Source organism: Hemitrygon akajei, chromosome 8, assembly GCF_048418815.1.
Source record: "Hemitrygon akajei chromosome 8, sHemAka1.3, whole genome shotgun sequence".
Classification (NCBI taxonomy): domain Eukaryota; kingdom Metazoa; phylum Chordata; class Chondrichthyes; order Myliobatiformes; family Dasyatidae; genus Hemitrygon; species Hemitrygon akajei.
Window position 1 is genome coordinate 181,643,010 of NC_133131.1, and position 14,227 is coordinate 181,657,236.

Genomic DNA, 14,227 nt, shown 5'->3' on the forward strand with positions numbered 1-14,227 from the left:
CTACAAGTGTGTGAAGAGCAATGGGATAAGACGTGTAAGAATAGGACCTATCAAGTGTGACAGTGGGAAAGTGTGTATGGAACCAGAGGAAATAGCAGAGGTACTTAATGAATACTTTACTTCAGAATTCATTATGGAAAAGGATCTTGGTGATTGTAGTGATGACTTGCAGCAGACTGAAAAGCTTGAGCGTGTAGATATTAAGAAAGATGATGTGCTGGAGCTTTTGAAAAACATCGTTGGATCAGTCGCCGGGCCCGGATGAGATGTACCCCAGGCTACTGTGGGAGGTGAGGGAGGAGATTGCTGAGCCTCTGGTGATGATCTTTGCATCATCAATGAGGACGGGAGAGGTTCCGGAGGATTGGAGGGTTGCAAATGTTGTTTCCTTATTCAAGAAAGGGAGTAGAGATAGCCCAGGAAATTATACACCAGTGAGTCTTACCTCAGTGGTTGGTAAGTTGATGGAGAAGATCCTGAGAGGCGGGATTTATGAACATTTGGAGAGGTATAATATGATTAGGAGTAGTCAGCATGTCTTTGTTAAAGGCAGGTTGTGCCTTACGAGCCTGATTGAATTTTTTGAGGATGTGACTAAACACATTGATGAAGGTAGAACAGTAGATGTAGTGTATATGGATTTCAGCAAGGCATTTGATAAGGTACCCCATATAACCATATAACCATATAACAATCACAGCACGGAAACAGGCCATTCCGGCCCTCCTAGTCCGTGCCGAACTCTTAATCTCACCTAGTCCCACCTACCCGCACTCAGCCCATAACCCTCCACTCCTTTCCTGTCCATATACCTATCCAATTTTACCTTAAATGACACAACTGAACTGGCCTCTACTACTTCTACAGGAAGCTCATTCCACACAGCTATCACTCTCTGAGTAAAGAAATACCCCCTCGTGTTTCCCTTAAACTTTTGCCCCCTAACTCTCAAATCATGTCCTCTCGTTTGAATCTCCCCTACTCTCAATAGAAACAGCCTATTCACGTCAACTCTATCCCTCTCAACATTTTAAATACCTCGATCAAATCCCCCCTCAACCTTCTACGCTCCAATGAATAGAGACCTAACTTGTTCAACCTTTCTCTGTAACTTAAGTGCTGAAACCCAGGTAACATCCTAGTAAATCGTCTCTGCACTCTCTCTAATTTATTGATATCTTTCCTATAATTCGGTGACCAGAACTGTACACAATATTCCAAATTTGGCCTTACCAATGCCTTGTACAATTTTAACATTACATCCCAACTTCTGTACTCAATGCTCTGATTTATAAAGGCCAGCGTTCCAAAAGCCTTCTTCACCACCTTATCTACATGAGACTCCACCTTCAGGGAACTATGCACTGTTATTCCTAGATCTCTCTGTTCCACTGCATTCCTCAATGCCCTACCATTTACCCTGTATGTTCTATTTGGATTATTCCTGCCAAAATGTAGAACCTCACACTTCTCAGCATTAAACTCCATCTGCCAACGTTCAGCCCATTCTTCTAACCGGCATAAATCTCCCTTCAAGCTTTGAAAACCCACCTCATTATCCACAACACCTCCTACCTTAGTATCATCAGCATACTTACTAATCCAATTTACCACCCCATCATCCAGATCATTTATGTATATTACAAACAACATTGGGCCCAAAACAGATCCCTGAGGCACCCCGCTAGTCACCGGCATCCATCCCGATAAACAATTATCCACCACTACTCTCTGGCATCTCCCATCTAGCCACTGTTGAATCCATTTTATTACTCCAGCATTAATACCTAACGACTGAACCTTCTTAACTAACCTTCCATGTGGAACTTTGTCAAAGGCCTTGCTGAAGTCCATATAGACTACATCCACTGCCTTACCCTCGTCAACATTCCTTGTAACTACTTCAAAAAATTTAATAAGGTTTGTCAAACATGACCTTCCACGCACAAATCCATGCTGGCTACTCCTAATCAGATCCTGTCTATCCAGATAATTATAAATACTATCTCTAAGAATACTTTCCATTAATTTACCCACCACTGATGTCAAACTGACAGGTCTATAATTGCCAGGCTTACTTCTAGAACCCTTTTTAAACAATGGAACCACATGAGCAATACGCCAATCCTCCGGCACAATCCCCGTTTCTAATGACATCTGAAAGATCTCCGTCAGAGCTCCTGCTATCTCTACACAAACTTCCCTCAAGGTCCTGGGGAATATCCGGTCAGGACCCGGAGATTTATCCACTTTTAAATTTCTTAAAAGGCTTATTGAGAAAGTAAGGAGGTATGGGATCCAAGGGAAAATTGCTTTGTAGATCCAGAACTGGCTTGCCCACAGAAGGCAAAGAATGGTTGTAGATGGGTCATATTCTGCATGGAAGTCAGTGACCAGTGGTGTGCCTCAGGGATCTGTTCTGGGACACTTACTCTTTGTGATTTTTATAAATAACCTGGATGAGGAAGTGGAGGGATGGGTTAGTAAGTTTGCTGATGACACAAAGGTTGGAGGTGTTTGTGGATAGTGTGGAGGGCTGTCAGAGGTTACAGCGGGATATTGATAGGATGCAAAACTGGGCTGAGAAGTGGCAGATAGAGTTCAACCCAGATAAGTATGAAGTGATTCATTTTGGTAGGTCAAATATGATGGCAGAATATAGTATTAATGGTAAGACTCTTGACAGTGTGAAGGATCAGAAGGATCTTGGGGTCCGAGTCCATAGGACACTCAAAGCAGCTGCGAGGTTGACTCTGTGGTTAAGAAGGCGTACGGTGTATTGGCCTTCATCAATTGTGGAATTGAATTTAGGAGCTGAGAGGTAATGTTGCAGCTATATAGGTCCCACTTGGAGTACTGTGCTCAGTTCTGGTTGCCTCACTACAGGAAGGATGTGGAAGCCATAGAAAGGGTGCAGAGGAGATTTACAAGGATGTTGCCTGGATTGGGGAGCATGCCTTATGAGGATAGGTTGAGTGAACTTGGTGTTTTTTCCTTGGAGCGAAGGAGGATGAGAGGTGACCTGATAGAGGTGTAAAAGATGATGAGAGGCATTGATCGTGTGGATAGTCAGAGGCTTTTTCCCAGGGCTGAAATGGTTGCCACAAGAGGACCCAGGTTTAAGGTGCTGGGGAGTAGGTACAGAGGGGATGTCAGGGGTAAGTTTTTCACTCAGAGAGTGGTGAGTGTGTGGAATGGGCTGCTGGCAACGGTGGTGGAGGTGGATACCATAGGGTCTTTTAAGAGACTTTTGGACAGGTATATGGAACTTAGTAAAATAGAGGGCTATAGGTAAGCCTAGTAATTTCTAAGGTAAGTACATGTTTGGCACAGCTTTGTGGGCCGAAGAGCCTGTATTGTGCTGTAGGTTTTCTATGTTTCTAATATGTATCTGTCTGGATGACACACAAACTGAACAACTGAACCTTTTCACTGTGTCTCTGTACACTTGTCAGTAATAAACCATTGACCAATTCCAACCATGAAATCCCCAGCCAGTGCTCGAGTCGGCACTCCTCTGCTTCCACCCATACCCCCACACCCCCGCTCTGGTCCTCTCCTGCCCAGCCCTCCGGACCGCCTGTCTCCACCCCCAGCCCGCCGGGGTTCTGGTACCTGTGGGGTTGCCAGGGTTGATGGTGCATAGCACCTTGGGCGTGCAGTGTTGCCGGGCTTCGTGCAGTGCCCGGCGCAGCTCCCCGATGTTCAGCGCCCAGCAGTTCTCCTCGTCCAGGTAGTAGTTGACCTGCACGCCAGCCAGATCGGAGATGGTAGCCGAGTACAGAGGGTACTGGGGAATGGGGATCATCACCCCTGTCCGCCCTCGGCCCTCGCCCGACACCAGCAGCTTCAGGGTGGTCTGTCGAGGCATTGGAGAGGGAGAGATAATAACTGCAGACCACCTCAACCTTCGTTGTCATGGACACACACACACACACACACACACACACACACACACACACTCTCTCTCTCTCTCTCTCTCTCTCTCTCTCTCATGGTATGAACACAAACAATATTAACTTCTTAAGCACAGAACGTAGAAGACAGAGCAGAGAAAATAGAACATAGAGCAGTGGGCACTGTCCAGTGCCTTCAGCCCACAATGAGAAATGAGAGGAAATCTCACTGAAGCCTGTCGAATATTGAAAGGGCTAGGTAGAGTGGATGTGGAGAAGATGCTTCGAATACTGGGAGTCTAGGACCAGAGAGACTTCCATTTAGAGCAGAGATTAATAGATGGCTGATTAGTAAGAGCAACAACGGTTACAGGGTGAAGGAAAGAGAAAGGGGTTGTGAGGGATAATAAACCAGCCATGATGGAATGGCAGAGCAGACTTGATGGGCTGAATGGCCTAATTGTACTCCTGTGTCTGTCTTATGGAGGGCTGTTGCAGGGAAGCAGCATCCATCGTCAGGGACCCCCACCACCCAGGCCAGGCTCTCGTCTCGCTGCTGCCATCAGGAAGGAGGTACGGGAGCCTCAGGACCCACACCACCAGGTTTCAGGAACATTTATTACCCCTCAGCCATCAGGCTCTTGAACCAAAAGAGACAACTTCGCTTGCCCTATCACTGAACTGTTCCCACAACGAAAGGACTCAGTTTCAAGGACTCTTATTTATGATAATTATTTCTTTCTTTCCTGTATTTGCAGTTTGTTGTCTTTTGCACACTGGTTGTTTGTTCCCCCCCCCCCCCCCCCCCCCGTAGGGTTTGGTCTTCCATTGATTCTATTGTGTTTCTTTGTATTTACTGTGAAGCCCGCAAGAAAATGAATCTCAGGGTTGGTGACATATGTGCTTTGATAATAGATTTACTTTGAACTTGAGTGTGGGGGAGGAGCATGGATGGGCTTTTGGGATGGGAGGCTGGTGAGAATAGGGAGGGGAGGACATGTGAATGACATTGAAAGGCTGAGTATCAGATCTCCCCTGTGAGGGACAATTTAGTGTCCAGTGCCAGGATTTGAACAATCATCTCTGTGTATTGATGCCAACTAGCTGCTTGAGAGAACAGCAGCCAATGAGGGAATTAACCCTTGCATTGCTCAGCATGAAGGAATTTGCCTGGGAGAGGGGGGTCAGAACTGTATTCTCTGGCACACCCCCCCACCTCTCATGGGAGTGGGCATGATCCAGCCTTAGCCCCAGTTGGGCACAAGCAAAACTAAATCCCCACGGTCACAGGCCAGGTCTGGACAATGGTGCATACAGAAGCACAGATCCTGAGTGTGGGTAGGGGGCTCAGTGGGGTTTGTATCCCTGGCTGTAGGGTACTAGCTGGGATTCAGTGACAGTATATACACAAACACAGAGAAACGGGATAATTACTGACTGGGATCTAATCCAGGGGTTCAGGGGTTTATGTATAGAATAACAGATCCCCGGGAGTGGGTTACAGATGGGGATCTAATACAGGGGTTTGGGGGTTTCAATACAGAATAACTGGTCCTTGGGAGTCAATTATAGGCTGGGATCTCATCCAGGCAATTTGGAGTTTATGTACAGAATAATAGATCCCCGGAAGTGGGTTACAGGCTATGATCTAATCCTGGGGTTTGGTGGGTTTATATACAGAATACTAGATTCCTGGTTACAGCTTGAGATCTAGCAAGGAGTTAGTGGTGGAGGGGAGAGAGTTTATATACAGAAATACAGAGAAGTTCGATCGTTAAAAACTGAGATCGAATCCCAGGATTTTTGGGTTTATATATGCAATATCAGGAGTGGGTTACAGGCTGGGATCTGATCCTGGGATTTGGGAGGTTTATATACAGAATAACAAATCCCTGGGAGTGGGTTACAGATGAGGATTTGATCTAGGGATTCAGGGATTTATATATACAGCAACAGGGCTCTGAGAGCAGGTTACAGGCTGGGATTTGATGGGATTATATACAGAGTAACCGATTCCTGGGAATGGGTTACAGGCTGGGATTTGATCCAGGGATTTATATACAGAGTAACCGATTCCTGGGAATGGGTTACAGGCTGGGATTTGATCCAGGGATTTGATGGGTTTATATACAGAGTAACCGATTCCTGGGAATGGGTTACAGGCTGGGATTTGATCCAGGATTCATGGGGTTTATATATACAGTAACAGGGCCAGGGAATGGGTTACAGGCTGGGATCTGTTCCAGGGATTCACTGGGGTTTATATATACAGTAACAGGGCCAGGGAATGGGTTACAGGCTGGGATCTGTTCCAGGGATTCACTGGGGTTTATATATACCGTAACAGGGCCAGGGAATGGGTTACAGGCTGGGATCTGTTCCAGGGATTCATGGGGTTTATATATACAGTAACAGGGCCAGGGAATGGGTTACAGGCTGGGATTTAATCTGGGATTCATGGGGTTTATATATACAGTAACTGGGCCAGGGAATGGGTTACAGGCTGGGATCTGATCCAGGGATTCATGGGGTTTATATATACAGTAACTGGGCCAGGGAATGGGTTACAGGCTGGGATTTAATCTGGGATTCACTGGGTTTATATATACAGTAACTGGGCCAGGGAATGGGTTACAGGCTGGGATTTAATCTGGGATTCAGGGGGTTTATATATACAGTAACTGGGCCAGGGAATGGGTTACAGGCTGGGATTTAATCTGGGATTCAGGGGGTTTATATATACAGTAACAGGGCCAGGGAATGGGTTACAGGGGTCCAGGGATTCAGGGGGTATATATATATATACATTAACAGATTCCTGGAAGAAGGTTACAGATCGTGCATTCTGCTCTGCCATACAGGGGCTGTTATGGGCTGAGGGGTTACCTGCACTGGAAGGGCAGAAGGTGAGCAGTAACACCTTGCCAGCTGCCAGTGATTGCCTCGCACTGTGCCCCAAGTGGGACTGGCAAGCTGCCAGCCTGGAACAGTCAGTATCTAGGGCGACAGGCACTGAAACCCAGAGGTCACCTTGTTGAGCCCACACCTGAATATCTGGAGTATTGTGAGCAGTTTTGGGCCCCTTATCTAAGAAAAGATGTGTTGACATTGGAGAGGATCCAAAGGAGGTTCACAAGAATGAATCCAGGAAAGAAAAGTTTAATGCATGAGGAGTGTTTTTGGCCCTGGGCCCGTACTCACTGGAGTTTAGAAAAATAGGGGGGGGGGGGAAATCATATTGAAACGTATCAAATATTGAAAGGTTTAGATTGTGAAGTGATGCAGAGGATGTTTCCCAAGGTGGGTGACTCGAGGACCAGAGGACACAGCCTCAGAATAGAGGGATATCCATTTAAATAGAGATGAGGAGGAATTTCTTTGGCCAAAGGGTGGTGAATCTATGGCATTCATTGCCACAAATGGCTGTGGAGCCCAAGTCATTGAGAATATTTAAACTGGAGGTTGATAGGTTCTTGATTAGTTGGGGCAGTAAGGTTACAGGGAGAAAGCAGGAGAATGGGTTGAGTGGGGTAATAGATTGGCGGGGTGGTCTCGATGCGGTGAATGGGAATATGCGGCTTCAATGTCTTATGGCCTCAGTCAGAATCAGGTTTATTATCACCGGCATGTGTCATGAAACCTGTATCTTGGCAGCAGCAGTTCAACGCAGTACATAATATAGAAGAAAAAAAAATAATAATAAATTAATAAATCAATTTACAGTATATGTATATTGAATAGATAAAATCGTGCAAAAACAGAAACAATATATATTAAAAAAGTAAGGTAGTGTCCAAAGCTTCAATGCCCATTTAGGAATCAGATGGCAGAGGGGAAGAAGCTGTTCCTGAATCACTGACTGTACCTTCAGGCTTCTGTACCTCCTACATAATGGTAACAGTGAGAAAAGGGCATGCCCTGGGTGCTGGAAATCCTTAATAATGGACGCTGCCTTTCTGAGACAATGCTCCCTGAAGATGTCCTGGGTACTTTGTAGGCTAGTACCCAGATGGAGCTGACTAGATTTACAGCTTCTGCAGCTTCTTTCGGTCCTGTGCAGTAGCCCCTCCATACCAGACAGTGAAGCAGCCTGTCAGAATGCTCTCCATGGTACATCTATAGAAGTTTTTGAGTGTATTTGTTGACAAACCAAATCACTTCAAACTCCAAATGTAGTATAGTCGCTGTCTTGCCTTCTTTATAACTGCATTGATATGTTGGGACCAGGTTAGATCCTCAGAGATCTTGACACCCAGGAACTTGAAACTGCTCACTCTCCCCACTTCTGATCCCTCTTTGAGGATTGCTGTGTGTTCCCTTCCTGATAAGCTCTTTCATCTTGCTGACGTTGAGTGTAAGGTTGTTGCTGTAACACCATTCCACTGTTTGGCATATCTCACTCCTGTACGCCCTCTCGTCTCCATCTGAGATTCTACCAATAATGGCTGTATCATCAACAAATTTATAGATGGCATGCCTAGCCACACTGTTGTGGGTATAGAGAGAGTAGAGCAGTGGGCTAAGCACGCACCCCTGAGGTGCGCCAGTGTTAATCGTCAGTGAGGAGGATACGTTATCACCAATCCGCACAGATTGTGGTCTTCCGGTTAGGAAGTCAAGGATCCAATTGCAGAGGGAGATAAAGGCCCAGGTTCTGCAACTTCTCAATCAGGACTGTGAGAATGATGGTATTAAATGCTGAGCTACAGTCGATGAACAGCATTCTGACATATTGACCTATTGCAAATTGCAATGGGTCCAGGTCCTTGCTGAGGCAGGAGTTCAGTCTACTCATGACCAACCCCTCAAAGCATTTCATCACTGTAGATGTGAGTTGTACCGGGTGATAGTCATTAAGGCAGCTCACATTATTCTTCTCGGGCACTGGTATAATTGTTGCCTTTTTGAAGCAAGTGGGAACTTCCACACGTAGCAGTGAGAGGTTGAAAATGTTCTTGAACACCCCTGCCAGTTGGTTGGCACAGGTTTTCAGAGCCTTACCAGGTACTCCATCGGGACCTTCCGCCTTTCGACGGTTCACCCTCTTTAAAGACAGCCTAACATTGGCCTCTGAGACAGAGATCACAGGGTCACCAGGTGTAGCAGGGATCTTCACAGCTGTAGTTATATTCTCCCTTTCAAACGGGTATAGAAGGCGTTGAGTTCATCTGGTAGTGAGCATTGCTGCCATTCATACTATTGGGTTTCGCTTTGTAGGATGTAATGTCTTGCAAACCCTGTCAGAGTTGTTGTACATCCGATGTCGCCTCCAATCTCATTCAAACTTGTCTCTTCGCCTTTGAAATAGCCCTCCGCAAGTCATACCTGTTTTCTGGTACAGAGCTGGGTCGCCAGATTTGAATGCTACAGATCTAGCCTTCTGCAGACAACGCACCTCCTGGTTCATCCACGGCTTTTGGTTTGGGAATGTACAGCAGGCCTTTGTAGACACACACTCATCCACACAGGTTTTACTGAAGTCGGTAACAACTGCAGCAATCTCAACCAGATGTCCAATGTCCTCTGGTCTAATGGGTACCCTGCTCCCCACCACACAGGGTTAATGTCGGGTGTGAGGGCATATTGTGAGCACAGGCAGTCAGTGTCTGATAGAAGAGTGTTCAGTAATTGAATACTAATTGAGCCCGGTATTCCCTGCACTGGCGAGGAAGCCCAGTTGTTGCCATGGTCGCCACGTAGGGGGTGGGGAAACTCCCTGGCCCTCTGTCAAAGTCCCACAGCACCACTGAGCCCAGCACTGCTACACCTCCTCACCTGCAGCCGGTGGGATCGACCTGTGCTCACGCACGGCATGACCAGATCAACATGTCAGGCTTCACTGGGTGAGGATCCCAGCGCGGAGATCCCTCAGTACGGCCCCTCCCACAGTGCAGAGATCCCTCAGTACTTCCCTCCCACAGTGCAGAGATCCCTCAGTATTGGATGGTCGAGAGAGAGAGAGAGAGAGAGAGAGAGAGAGAGAGAGGGGGGGGGAGAGAGAGAGAGGGAGAGGGAGAGGGAGAGGGAGAGGAGAGAGAGAGAGGAGAGAGGAGAGAGGAGAGAGGAGAGAGGAGAGAGGAGAGAGGAGAGAGGAGAGAGAGAGAGAGAGAGAGAGAGAGAGAGAGAGAGAGAGAGAGAGAGAGAGAGAGAGAGAGAGAGAGAGAGAGAGAGAGAGAGAGAGAGAGAGATGGCCAGCCACACACCAGCAAAGCAAGGGTATTCCGTGACCCTACATACTGGCTGGCTGTGGACAAGCAGAATGGAGATGGTGCAGAGGGATTCTTGTACCCAGCTCCAATACTGGATCTACAGGAGTCAGGGTGAACTGAAGATGTGGAGAAACCCTTGCCCTTACCATAATGGTATTTCACAAAGACAGACAACTCAACCCACTATATATGGATGGCTCTCAGACAACATTCATGCACCATCAGTCGACAGAACGTGGAACTCAGGGACTTGGCCGATATATTTTTAAACATGTTTTTGTAACTCTACATTTTTCTGCTATTGTAATTATAAGTGCTTTATGTGCTGTTGGGACTGTGATTTGCTCCTTGGCCTGGGGGAACGCCGTTTCATTGGGCTGTATTCATGTATGGCTGTAGCGTGCTGTGTGCTGTTGGGACTGTGATTTGCTCCTTGGCCTGGGGGAACGCCGTTTCATTGGGCTGTATTCATGTATGGCTGTAGCGTGCTGTGTGCTGTTGGGACTGTGATTTGCTCCTTGGCCTGGGGGAACGCCATTTCATTGGGCTGTATTCATGTATGGCTGTAGCGTGCTGTGTGCTGTTGGGACTGTGATTTGCTCCTTGGCCTGGGGGAACGCCATTTCATTGGGCTGTATTCATGTATGGCTGTAGCGTGCTGTGTGCTGTTGGGACTGTGATTTGCTCCTTGGCCTGGGGGAACGCCATTTCATTGGGCTGTATTCATGTATGGCTGTAGCGTGCTGTGTGCTGTTGGGACTGTGATTTGCTCCTTGGCCTGGGGGAACGCCATTTCATTGGGCTGTATTCATGTATGGCTGTAGCGTGCTGTGTGCTGTTGGGACTGTGATTTGCTCCTTGGCCTGGGGGAACGCCGTTTCATTGGGCTGTATTCATGTATGGCTGTAGCGTGCTGTGTGCTGTTGGGACTGTGATTTGCTCCTTGGCCTGGGGGAACGCCGTTTCATTGGGCTGTATTCATGTATGGCTGAATGGGAATTAAACTTGAACTTGATTAATTTAATTTCGCAAGAATTTAGTAAACATAGAACACTACAGCACAGTACAGATCCTTCAGCCCGCAATGTTGTGTCAACCTTTTAACCTATTCCAAGAGTTCTAAAAATTTAGTCAAAATTTCTACAGATGTACGGTGGAACACATTCTAACTGGCTGCATCACTGCCTGGTAACTTCACAGGGTTGAAATAAGCTGCAGAGACTTGTGAACTTAATCAGTTCCACCATGGGCACTAGCCTCTGTAGTATCCAGGACATCTTCAAAGAGTGATGCTTCAAAAGGCAGCGTCCATCATTAAGGACCCCTATCACCCAGGACATGCCCTCTTCTCATTGCTACCATCAGGGAGGAGGTTCAGGAGCCTGAAGACACACACTCAATGTTTCAGGAACGGCTTCTTCCCCTCTGCCATCAGATTTCTGAATGGACAATAAACCCATGAACACTACCTCAATACTTCTTTAAAAATTCAATCTTTGCACTACTTATTTAATTTAACTATTTAATAGATATACACTTACTGTAATTCATTTGTCTTTTCTCTATTATTATGTATTACATTGTACTGCTGCCCCAAAGTCAACAAAGGTCACGACATATGCTGGTGATACTAAAACTGATTCTGAGATCAATCAACCCCTTCCCTCCCACATAGCCCTCCATTTTCCCATCATCTGAGGTTGAGCAATCCTCTGATATCAAGCATGTGAACGAGGGAATATTGGTCGACAGACACCACTGGAGACCTCGGTCAACACCAGAGCTGAGGTTCTGATATGCTATATTGCAGAGTTCGGAAAGGAGCTTTGGAGATAGTTGGTGGGTACCGAGAGTGGAGGACACAACTCAGCACATCACGGAAACCAGCCTCCTCTCCCTGGCCTTCATAAGTCAAAGTATTGAGTACAGGAATTGGGATGCTTACTGAGGCTTAATCTGGATTCATTTCTGCCGTTCTGCTCACCTGCCTACAGCAACGATATCAGAGGATGAAAGAGTGTGGAGAAAGTTTACAGCAGGTCAGGCAGCCTCTATGGAAAGCGACAAAGAGACAACGTTTCAGGACTAATGAAGGGTCTCAGCCCAAACTGTCGACTCTTCATTGCTTGCCATAGAGTAGAAGCTGCCTGACCTGCTGAGCTCCTCCAGCATTTTCTGTATATAACTCCAGATTCCCAGCATCTGCAGAATCAGAATCAGGTTTAATCTCACTGACGTGTGTCATGAAACGGTGTTCTGTGGCAGTACAGTGCAATAGCTAATAAAGAACCATAAATTACAGTAAGTATATACTGGATACATAAAAATATAATGAAATAAGCAATGCAGAAATCAGGAAAGATAAATTGTGAGGTAGTATTCATATGTTTGTTGTCCATTAAGAAATCATTTGGTGGAGGGGGAGAAGCTGTTCCTGAAACAAGGAGCGTGTGTCTTCAGTCTTCTTGGAGGCAGATGTTGGTAAGACCTCAGACAAAGTCAGGAATCAAAAGGCTGAGCATGGTGCGACTGGTGTCCTGAGCTGCGTATATTTCAATACATAGAAACATAGAAAATAGGTGCAGGAGTAGGCCATTCGGCCCTTTGAGCCTGCACTGCCATTCAGTATGATCATCCAACTTGGAACCCTGTACCTGCTTTCTCTCCATACCCCCGATCCCTTTATCCACAAGGGCCATATCTAACTTCCTCTTAAATGTAGCCAATGAACCGGCCTCAACTGTTTCCTGTGGCAGAGAATTCCACAGATTCACCACTCTCTGTGTGAAGAAGTTTTTCCTCATCTCGGTCCTAAAAGGCTTCCCTTTTATCCTTAAACTGTGACCCCTCATTCTGGACTTCCCCAACATCAGAAACAATCTTCCTGCATCTAGCCTGTCCAATCCCTTTAGAATTGATCCCCCTTCAATCTTCTAAATTCTAGTGAGTATAAGCCTAATCGATCCAGTTTTTCTTCATATGAAAGTCTTGCCATCCCAGGAATCAATCTGGTGAACCTTCTTTGTAATCCCTCTATGGCAAGAATGTCTTTCCTCAGATTAGGGGACCAAAACTGCACACAATATTCTAGGTGCGGTCTCACCAAGGCCTTGTACAACTGCAGTAGAACCTCCCTGCTCCTGTACTCAAATCCTTTTGCTATGAATGCCAACATACCATTTGCCTTTTTCACCGCCTGCTGTACCTGCATGCCCACCTTCAATGACTGGTGTACAATGACACCCAGGTCTCGTTGCATCTCCCCTTTTCCTAATCGGCCACCGTTCAGATAATAATCTGTTTTCCTGTTCTCGCAACCAAAGTGGGTAACCTCACATTAAATTGCATCTGCCATGAATTTGCCCACTCACCTAACCTATCCAAGTCACCCTGTATCCTCTTAGCATCCTCCTCACAGCTAACACCGCCACCCAGCTTCGTGTCATCTGCAAACTTGGAGATGCTGCATTTAATTCCCTCGTCTAAATCATTAATATATATTGTAAACAACTGGGGTCCCAGCACTGAGCCTTGAGGTACCCCACTAGTCACTGCCTGCCATTCTGAAAAGGTCCTGTTTACTCCCACTCTTTGCTTCCTGTCTGCCAACCAATTCTCTATCCACATCAATACCATACCCCCAATACTGTGTGCTTTAAGTTTGCACACTAATCTCCTGTGTGGGACCTTGTCAAAAGCCTTTTGAAAATCTAAATATACCACATCCACTGGCTCTCCCCTATCCACTCTACTAGTTACATCGTAGCTCATCCGATGAGGTATGAGGTATCCAAGAGGTATCATAGGGCCTGAGCTCCAGGCTTGGATCAGCTCCAGGAATTATGATATTGTAACCATTACTGAGACGTGGTTGCAGGAGGGGCTGGACTGGCAGCTCAATGATCTGGGGTTCCATTGTTTTAGACGTGACAACAGGTGGGATTACAGGGGGAAGGATGGCATTACCAGTCAGGAAAAATCACAGCAGTGCTCCGTCAGGACAGACTGGAGAATTTTTCTAGTGAGGCATTATGAGTAGAACTGAGTAAAACAAAAGGTAGACAGTGTTAATGGGGCTATGTTACTGACCACCCAACTGTCCGAGGGATTTAGAGCAACAAA

At 46.4% G+C, this 14,227-nt stretch overlaps 1 protein-coding gene across 2 annotated transcripts in view; it reads right to left on the bottom strand.

Moving 5' to 3' along the window:
- Positions 1–14,227, bottom strand: part of LOC140732499 (alanine aminotransferase 2-like) — a 74,969-nt gene that overhangs the window by 34,785 nt on the left and 25,957 nt on the right. For both annotated transcript variants that reach the window (XM_073055271.1, XM_073055270.1), the window contains exon 5: positions 3,616–3,859. In XM_073055271.1, coding sequence (XP_072911372.1) covers positions 3,616–3,859 — 244 coding nt within the window. The remainder of the gene's footprint in view (positions 1–3,615; positions 3,860–14,227) is intronic.